Raw genomic sequence first — 9,089 nt, 5'->3', positions numbered from 1 at the left:
GCAGAGACGACAACATCCGCCTGGTGCCCTCCTGATTATCCAATCAGAGAGAGGGATGGGTCAAGGCGCGCCGAGATTGGCTGAAGGAGCGACAGGGCTGGCCATCGTTTCCTGTGAGCAAGTAGGCGGCGAGCGAGCTGCCGCCCTCCAGCGGCGCGGCGGAGAGGCCCGGCGATCCGGAATGGACTTGCTTGACGCTCCAGCTACCGAGGCGCGACGGGCGCGAGGGGCGGGACCTGGGGGCGGGGCCGATCGAGTGTATCTGGCCCGCAGGCCCTCGGTCCGCAGTTAGCCAGGTCCGCTGGGGTGGGCCTCTGGCGGGGCCCTCGCTTGCGGAGGATGTGGGGCAGCGGTCGGCTGGCGGGTTCTGGTGGCGGGGCGGCCGTGACCGTGGCCTTCACCAACGCGCGCGACTGCTTCCTTCACTTGCCGCGGCGCCTAGTGGCCCAGCTGCACTTGCTCCAGGTAACGCGCCCGCCCCACGGACTCCCCAGCCCGGACTTGGGACTCCTGGGGGGCCGTCTGCGGTCGCCCAGGACCCGGGCCTTTTCGGGACGCAGCGGCCGCTCGGGTGTCTCCCGACGGCGGGACGCGGGCTGCTCTCCCCCCGCCGCCGACCTGTTCAGCAGCCAGAACGTGGGCCGTTCTGGAGCAGGGCCGGTCCGGGCGGTCTTTGCAGCCCTACCACGTCGGGTGCAGCCCCGGGCCTTTGCGTTAACTTGCCGTACGTATTCCAGGTCTTTACTCGGTGAAACTGGGCTTTCAACATTCTGATAATTCTGAGTTCAGCTATTCCTCACTCCAGGTTGGAAAAGCTTTGGAGAAGTCGGGTTTGTCTTTGCGGGTTTTGTTTTGTTTCGATCGTAAAAAACGTTTTTCCTGCCAGTGATTTCCAGGTGCGCCTGCCTGACTGTGGCCCAAGAGTCCCTGTAAATTAATAGAGACTGAGCCGCGCGAGAGAGATTAATAAAATGAAGGTTCTCGCTGCGTCTCCGCTGCTCAGAATACCTCCGAGGTGTGCCTGGAACGTGCAGTGGGATTATGCATACTTGGACCTCTGCAGTTAGTTGCCGTCTGGACATTGTGATTGTGGTGGTTCATAGCTCTAATCACATCCCTAGTTTCGTAATTGTAAAATAGAGGCACCTGGTCTACCAGTTTGAGTGTGTGATGAGGACAAAAAGAATACTTGAAATCTTTGAAAATCCTGGATGCATAGTACCCACTACGGGCTGATCCTTGCAGGAAATATTTAGGAGTTTGCAATAATTTTAAATATCCCGCCTCTCCATTTTAGCTACTTCCCTTTAACTACTTTTCTAGATTGTTTTCCCCCAGTCTTTCAAAGCATGTTAATTTCAGTGGATTCTGCCATTATTGCTTTTACTATAGAGAGTCTCTTGGAGCTTCCCAGGTGACAGCTGTAAAGAATCCTCTGGCTAATGTAGGGGATGTAAGAGACGCCGGTTCGATTCCTGGGTGGGGAAGATCCCCTGAAGGAGAAAATGGCAACCCAGTCCAGTAGTCTTGCCTGGAGAATTCCAGGAACAGAGGAACCTGGCGGGCTACAGTTGATGGAGTGGCAAAGAGTCACTGAGCATCTGAGCAGCAGACAGTCTCTAGGCTCTAATGAGCTATCCCTCATGGCAGGAGATAAGTTAGTTTTGTCACCAAGTCCTAGGTAGATCCTTCACCCTCCCCCCCTCCCTGCTCTCAGTCAGCTCTGATGGAAATTTAAATCACCTCAGGAGTTTATTGGAAACACTCCTCACCTGGTGAGCTTATAGGAGTGCTTCCTCATAGTAACTAATTTGCTCCTAGAATGTGGGTGCTGTATGAAGTTTAACGGTCTTCATCTTTGTTTTAAATTTTAAGCCTTTGATAAGTATTTGTAAGAATTAATTCATGGATATCTTTTTGAAACTTAAACTCCCTTAGCCTTGGAACAAACTGTTGTTTCTGTCTAGCCTGTGTCAGAAGACTAGGCCAACTCTTCTCCCTAATTATAAAAGTAATACATGTTATGTAGAAAATTTGGGAAGCATGGAAAACTATAAACAAGAGAATAAAAGCTACACATAACTCCCAAACCTAGAGATAACAGATGTTAACAGTTTGGATCAAATCTTCCAGTTTTGTTTCAAATCTTCGTTTTATTTCAAATCTCTATTTTTAACAAATCAAGGCCTGCACACACTGGTAGTTTTGTATACTGATGTTTTCTTACAGTCTTATGAGTGTTTTATTTATTAAAAGGTAATTGTCTTTTTTTTTTTTTTTTAAAGTTGCTCAGTCGTGTCCAACTCTTTGCCACCCCATGGATTATGGAGTCCATGAAATTCTCCAGGCCAGAATACTGGAGTGGGGTAGCCCATCCCTTCTCCAGGGGATCTTCCCAACCCAAGGATCAAACCCAGGTCTCCTGCATTGCAGGCAGATTCTTTACCAGCTGAACCACCAGGGATGTCTGGTAATTGTCACTTTTTAGGTTGATTAGTGTTCTGTCATAAGTTTGCCATAATTTAATTGTTCACTGGTTGAACGTTTATATTGTATTCAATTTTTAGACATTAAAAATGATAATATAATTATATTTTAAGAAAAAGTTAAAAGTAACATATCTTTGTGTAATATATAATAAAACATTGTTTTATTTTCTGGTTAAAATGGGCTTTCAGAAATTATTGAGTTAGAAAGCATAATTTTTAAATTTTTTATTTATTTTTGGCTGTGCTGGGACTTCATTGCTGCACATGGGCTTTCTCTAGTTGTGGCGTGCAAGGGCTACTCTGTGTGGTTCGAGGACTTGGCATCTAAGTGGCTTCTCTCCTCTCCTGTGGAGCACAGGCTCCAGGGCGCGTGGGCCTAGCTGCCCCATAGCACCTGGTGTCCACCCAGACCAGGGATGGAGCCCGTGTCCCCTGCATTGGCAGGTGGATTCTTAACTACTGGACCACCAGAGAAGCCCCCATGAATAATTATTAAGGCAGAAAGTCATGAATTAGGAGTTAATAGGCTGAATTATTTTACATCAGCTGAAGCATTGAATACATAATACAGATGATACTGTAAAGGGAAAAAAGTTAGAATGATTTTCTGAACTGTATCAGACTTACCTTTTTTTTTCCCCTTTCAGTTTTATTGAGATATAATTGACATACAGCTCTGTGTACATTTCTTTTCTAATATTTATTTATTTGGTCCTGCTGGGTCTTTAGTTGCTGCTCTCATGACCTTTGATCTTTGTTGCATCTTGCAGGATCTTGTTCCCCAACCAGGAATCAGACCCGGGCCCCTGTATTGGTGTGCAGGGTCTTAGCCACCGGACCACCAGGGAAGTCTCCCTGTGTCAGTTTAAAGTGTACAGCACGTAATGATTTGACTTGCATCATGAAATGATTATCAAAATGTTTAGTGAACATCCATCATCTCCTATAGATACAAAGTTATAGAAAAGGAAAAAAAATGTTTTCCTTGTGATGAGAACTCAGCCTTTACTTTCAACCACTTTCATGTATTAATGCAGCAGTGTTAATTGTATTTACTATGTTCCTAAACGCTTTAAAAATAGATATTTTGGTTTTTTGATGGACTGCTGAATCTGAATCTTGGGGAGTGAGTGGGCTTCAGGCATCTGTAGTTTTATTAAAAAAGTATCTTAAGGCTTCTTGGATGCACCAAGTCAAGACCCATTATTCCAGAATCATACAATGTTTATAGTGAAAGAGACCATCTATATCTAGGTCATGTCTGTACTTTAATGTGTAAGGAAATCAGCCAGTACATTTCCATGCAGTTAATTTGCCCTCATCTAAAACTCACCTGGCTTCCCAGGTGGCTCAGTGGTAAGGAATCTGCCTGCCAATTCAGGAGATGCGGGTTCAATCCCTGGGTCAGAAAGATCCCCTGGAGAAGGAAATGACAACCCACTCCAATGTTCTTGCCTGGAACATCCCATGGACAGAGGACCCTGGCAGATTCCATCCATGGGGTCTCAACAGAGTTGGACACGACCGAGCGACTGAACAACAATAACTCACCTACCTGGAAGAAATATCAATAACCTCAGATGTGCAGATGACACCACCCTTATGGCAGAAAGTGAAGAGGAACTCAAAAGCCTCTTGATGAAAGTGAAAGTGGAGAGTGAAAAAGTTGGCTTAAAGCTCAACACTCAGAAAACTAAGATCATGGCATCTGGTCCCACCACTTCATGAGAAATAGTTGGGGAAACAGTGGAAACAGTGTCAGACTTTATTTTTCTGGGCTCCAAAATCACTACAGATGGTGACTGCAGCCATGAAATTAAGACGCTTACTCCTTGGAAGGAAAGTTACGACCAACCTAGATAGCATATTCAAAAGCAGAGACATTACTTTGCCAACAAAGGTTCATCTAGTCAAGGCTATGGTTTTTCCTGTGGTCATGTATGGCCGAAGAATTGATGCTTTTGAACTGTGGTGTTGGAGAAGACTCTTGGGAGTCCCTTGGACTGCAAGGAGATCCAACCAGTCCATTCTGAAGGAGATCAGCCCTGGGATTTCTTTGGAAGGACTGATGGTGAAGCTGAAACTCCAGTACTTTGGCCACCTCATGCGAAGAGTTGACTCATTGGAAAAGACTCTGATGCTGGGAGGGAATGGGGGCAAGAGGAGAAGGGGACGACAGAGGATAAGATGGCTGGATGGCATCACTGACTCAATGGACGTGAATCTGAGTGAACTCCGGGAGCTGGTGATGGACAGGGAGGCCTGGCGTGCTGCGATTCATGGGGTCGCAAAGAGTCGGACACGACTGAGCGACTGATCTGATCTGATCTGACCTCCCCCATGCTCACCTTCTCACTGTTGCCTCCATAACCCAGCTCCTTCCCACCTCTGTACTCTTCCTCAAGCTATTCTTCCCGAAAACATTTTTCTGCATCTGACGCTACTAAAAACAGCATAATCCTACCTCCCCCATGTAGTTTCAGATTCTCTCTTGCCCATATTTGTCTCCTTTTCAGAACTTCACTGCTGTGTTTATGTGCTAACAGCTCACTTGTTATACTTTGTTCTGTGTTTCAAATATTATCTTATTGTCCAAGTCTGTGTTTGAAGACTGGGTACCCAGAGTATGCTTTAACTCAGGATTTCTTAACCTTGGCACTGTTGACATTTTGAGCTGGAAAATTTGCTGTTGTGGGGCTCTGTCCTGGGTAGTGTAGAATATTATTTAACAGCAACTTGGCCTCTGCCCAACGAGAGCCAGCAACACCCCTCCTCCCCCTCATGACCCAGAGTGTCTCAAGACGTAGCCGAATGTCTCCTGGGGCACAGTTACCCTCAGCTGAGAACCACTACTAGAACTCAGTTACTTTGTCTGCACTGCTGAAGCACGGGAGTGGATTCAAATCCACACAGAGTGCAACCAAATGAACCTATTAAATAGCCCTCCAAAAATAACCAGGTACAGTTTTGCATTTCCTTTGTGTTAGCCAGAGATGAGCCAGGCCTGGGACCTGGCTGAACTAAGGCATTGCAGCCTGTGGTTTTACCCAGCAGTTCCCTTCAAGTGATACTGATACCATGGGTTTGGGCAAAACTAGATGGTCAGTCCAGAGAAGGCGATGGCACCCCACTCCAGTACTCTTGCCTGGAAAATCCCATGGACAGAGGAGCCTGGTAGGATGCAGTCCATGGGGTCGCTATGAGTCAGACACGACTGAGCAACTTCACTTTCACTTTTCACTTTCATGCATTGGAGAAGGAAATGGCAACCCACTCCAGTGTTCTTGCCTGGAGAATCCCAGGGACGGGAGAGCCTGGTGGGTTGCCATCTGTGGGGTCACACAGAGTCAGACACGACTGAAGCGACTTAGCAGCAGCAGCAGATGGTCAGTCACTTGTTGATTTGATTGAACCCCTGGAAAAGGGGCTCCTTTCTGTACAGTCTGTCCTTTTCTTTTCTCTACCTGAGTGCCCAGGGGCTCTGTGGTCCAAGTGAATGATTTTTGACATAAAAATGAACTCAGAACATTAGTCTGCAAAGTTTACTAAATGCAGCTGAATATATGGGTCTGCTTACCACTTAAAGAAAAAAAAATATATATATATATATATATTTATTTGGCAGCATCGGGTCTCAGTGGTGGCAAGTGGGACCTTCACGGAGGTGCACTGACTCTCTAGTTGTGACGTGTCGGCTCAGAGCACAAGGGCTCAGTAGTTGGGGCTGCGGGCTTAGTTGGCGTCTTGGTTCCCTAACCAGGGATCAGACCCGTGTCCCCTGCTTTGCAAGGCAGATTCTTAACCACTGGACTACCAGGTAAGTCCCTGGTGACTACCTTTTGACCAAATGAATAAGTGAAGTATTTTTCATATTTCACAAAATTGATTTTTCCCTTTTCCAGGGAGTTGGTGAGTTGTTTTTTTTTGTTTGTTTGTTTGTTTTTTCAATATTGCAGGGCATGTTTCTTTATTTAACATCTGTGATTTTAAAAGTTCCTTCATATGAAGTAGGAGAATTGATCTGGATTAAAAGTCACTGACTATGCTATCCCAGATTCTCATCCTCTCAGCTCATGTAGTAACAGCTGACCCAATAACTGAAGACTCGACTCCAGACCTGGGGCTCTTTCTGCCGTATCACACTGTTCTCAGTGGAAAGATTTTGTCAGCCAGACAGGTTGGACGCTCCTGTCGAATTGCGAGAAAAATTATACAACTAATGATAAATGATGATTTCTTATAAACAAAGTTTTAATAAATTTAAAGTACCTTATATTGCCTTGGAAGTGGCTCCAACATTCTTTGAAATTTGTCCTATTAAAAGAAATACAATAAGCAGTCCATAGCTAGTTTTGAGATAGTAAAATTTGATGTAAATAAATGAATTTAATAATTTAAACTTAATAAATTTATTTTGATTTAAGTGAATTTAATAGGTGGCAAGTAGTGGTAAAGAACCCACCTGCCAGTGTAGGAGATGTAAGAGACAAAGGTTTGATCCCTGGGTCAGGAAGATCCCCTGGAGGAGGGCATGGCCACTTCAGTATTCTTGCCTGGAAAATTCCATGGACAGAAGAGCCTGGCAGGCTACAGTCCGTGGGGTTGCAAAGAGTTGGACAAGACTGAAGCGACTTAGCACAGCACAACAGGACTAAAACTTCCTGAGATGTTGTGTTAATGGCTATTAATGAAACCCTTACTTTTTATTAAAAATGATCTGTATGTGAAAATACTTACAATAACAAGTGGGGGGAAAGGATACTAAATCATAACTGTAATACAACGGTTAACTTGTGCATAGAAAAAAGGATTAGCCAGAAAAGACCAAATTGTATCACATGGTTGATAATTCACATGGAAATATCAGTAATTTTTTTAATATATTTTCCAAGGTTTATGTACTTTCTAATATTTCTGTAATAAGTTTGTAATTTTTTTAATCATAGTAAATGACTTTTAATCCTTAGACATAAACTTGCATATTTTATATAATTGCTATTAATAATTTATATAATTGCTATTAATGAGAATAAATTTTATACTTTGCTTTTTTGACTTATAAATATGTTTCCATAGTTCAAGACTTAAAATTACTTAAGCTGAATAATATAAAATTTCTACAATGCATAAAAGAAGCTATTAACAGTAATTATCTTGGGAACAGGAACCAGCCCTCACATTTTATGTCTTTATACTTTTTGTGCTTTTACCATGTGCATTTATTACTCATCTAATAAATAAATGCTAATGCTTTTTATTGATTATGTGTTTCTGGGCTTCCCTGGTGGCTCAGAGGTTAAAGCGTCTGCCTCCAATGCAGGAGACTCAGGTTTGATCCCTGGGTCAGGAAGATCCCCTGGAGAAGGAAATGGTACCTATTCTTTACTAAAGTAGTAAATTTATAGCTTATTTCCATATTGCTAGACATATAAAGATAGCCCTGAGTTTTCATAATTATAGAAAATACTGCAGGGATATGTTCTGGTGCAGTTTTTTCTTTGACTCATTAATCCTAAATAAGGTCAAAGGCTCTCTCAGTTTACTGGCTCCCTGTTGCTGTTGCCATTGTGGACTCTGGAGCGGCTGAATCAGTTTATCCTGCCATTAAGGATATACAGGTATTGGTTTCCCCATAGTATCATCACGTTAGGTAGTGGAAACGATTACAACTTTAAATGCTGTGATGAAGGTGGTCACAGAGAGCTATCAACTATCTATAGAACTCGCTTTGTATATGTGGATTGCAGTTGTAGTTTATCTTTTCTGTGAATCCAGAGAAGCGTATAAAAACTTTCAAACCCTTTCTCTCCCATTTCTTATTTCTTGAATAAACAGAATCAAGCTATAGAAGTCGCCTGGGGTCACCAGCCTGCATTCTTGAGCTGGGTGGAAGGCAGACATTTTAGTGATGGAGGTGAAAATGTGGCTGAAATTAACAGACAAGTTGGTCAGAAACTTGGACTCTTAAATGGGGCCCAGGTAAGCACAAACTGTGATGACCGTGACTTTTTAAAATGTTATATAGCAAAAGAAGTGAAAGTTCGAATGTATGTTTTAGGGAGGTAAGATGACACCTAACTTGTGAGCTACTATAACCAGGGTAAGATATCCAGATATGTCTGCTACCTGTCATGTACTCTGTTAAGTCCTTGTCCAATAGTCTCCCATGCTCGCTAGCTGATTTTCTAGTCTACCTTTTATTGTACTCAGTTTCCAGGTTCCTAAATTTGTTCAGTTATTCTTTATGAATTATTCAGTTTTACTTACTATGCTTAGATTGTAAACTCCAAAGCTTAAGGACTCATGTCTGTCTCCACTTTATCATATTCACCAGTTTATGTTTTTAAATATTTTAAACTGCAGAAGTAACACATATTCAGTACAAATATTTTACAATTGAAAGTAAAAAATGTTTTTCCCTTTCTCTAACCCCAGCCTCGGAATGAGTGTGTACTGTGGGGTCTCCCTAGACCGTTAGGAGTTAAAGAAGGAGATCATACATATTTTCTGCAATTTTCCCCCCACAAACTGTATCAGAGATCCTTTCCATATGTTAAGATAATATGCATTGAGCATCTCTGTATATGTATGAAATGAAAC

General features: G+C 43.3%; 1 protein-coding gene across 2 annotated transcripts in view; it reads left to right on the top strand.

Moving 5' to 3' along the window:
* Positions 1-330: 330 nt before the first annotated feature.
* Positions 331-9,089, top strand: part of PEX1 (peroxisomal biogenesis factor 1) — a 77,208-nt gene continuing 68,449 nt past the window's right edge. For both annotated transcript variants that reach the window (XM_006078338.4, XM_044947142.2), the window contains exons 1-2: positions 331-465; positions 8,325-8,468. In XM_006078338.4, coding sequence (XP_006078400.4) covers positions 340-465; positions 8,325-8,468 — 270 coding nt within the window. In that variant the 5' untranslated portion in view covers positions 331-339. The remainder of the gene's footprint in view (positions 466-8,324; positions 8,469-9,089) is intronic.

The sequence above is a fragment of the Bubalus bubalis genome, chromosome 8 (assembly GCF_019923935.1).
Source record: "Bubalus bubalis isolate 160015118507 breed Murrah chromosome 8, NDDB_SH_1, whole genome shotgun sequence".
NCBI lineage: Eukaryota > Metazoa > Chordata > Mammalia > Artiodactyla > Bovidae > Bubalus > Bubalus bubalis.
The sequence above is the reverse complement of the archived record's forward strand: the minus strand, read 5'-3'. Positions and strand labels throughout refer to the sequence as shown.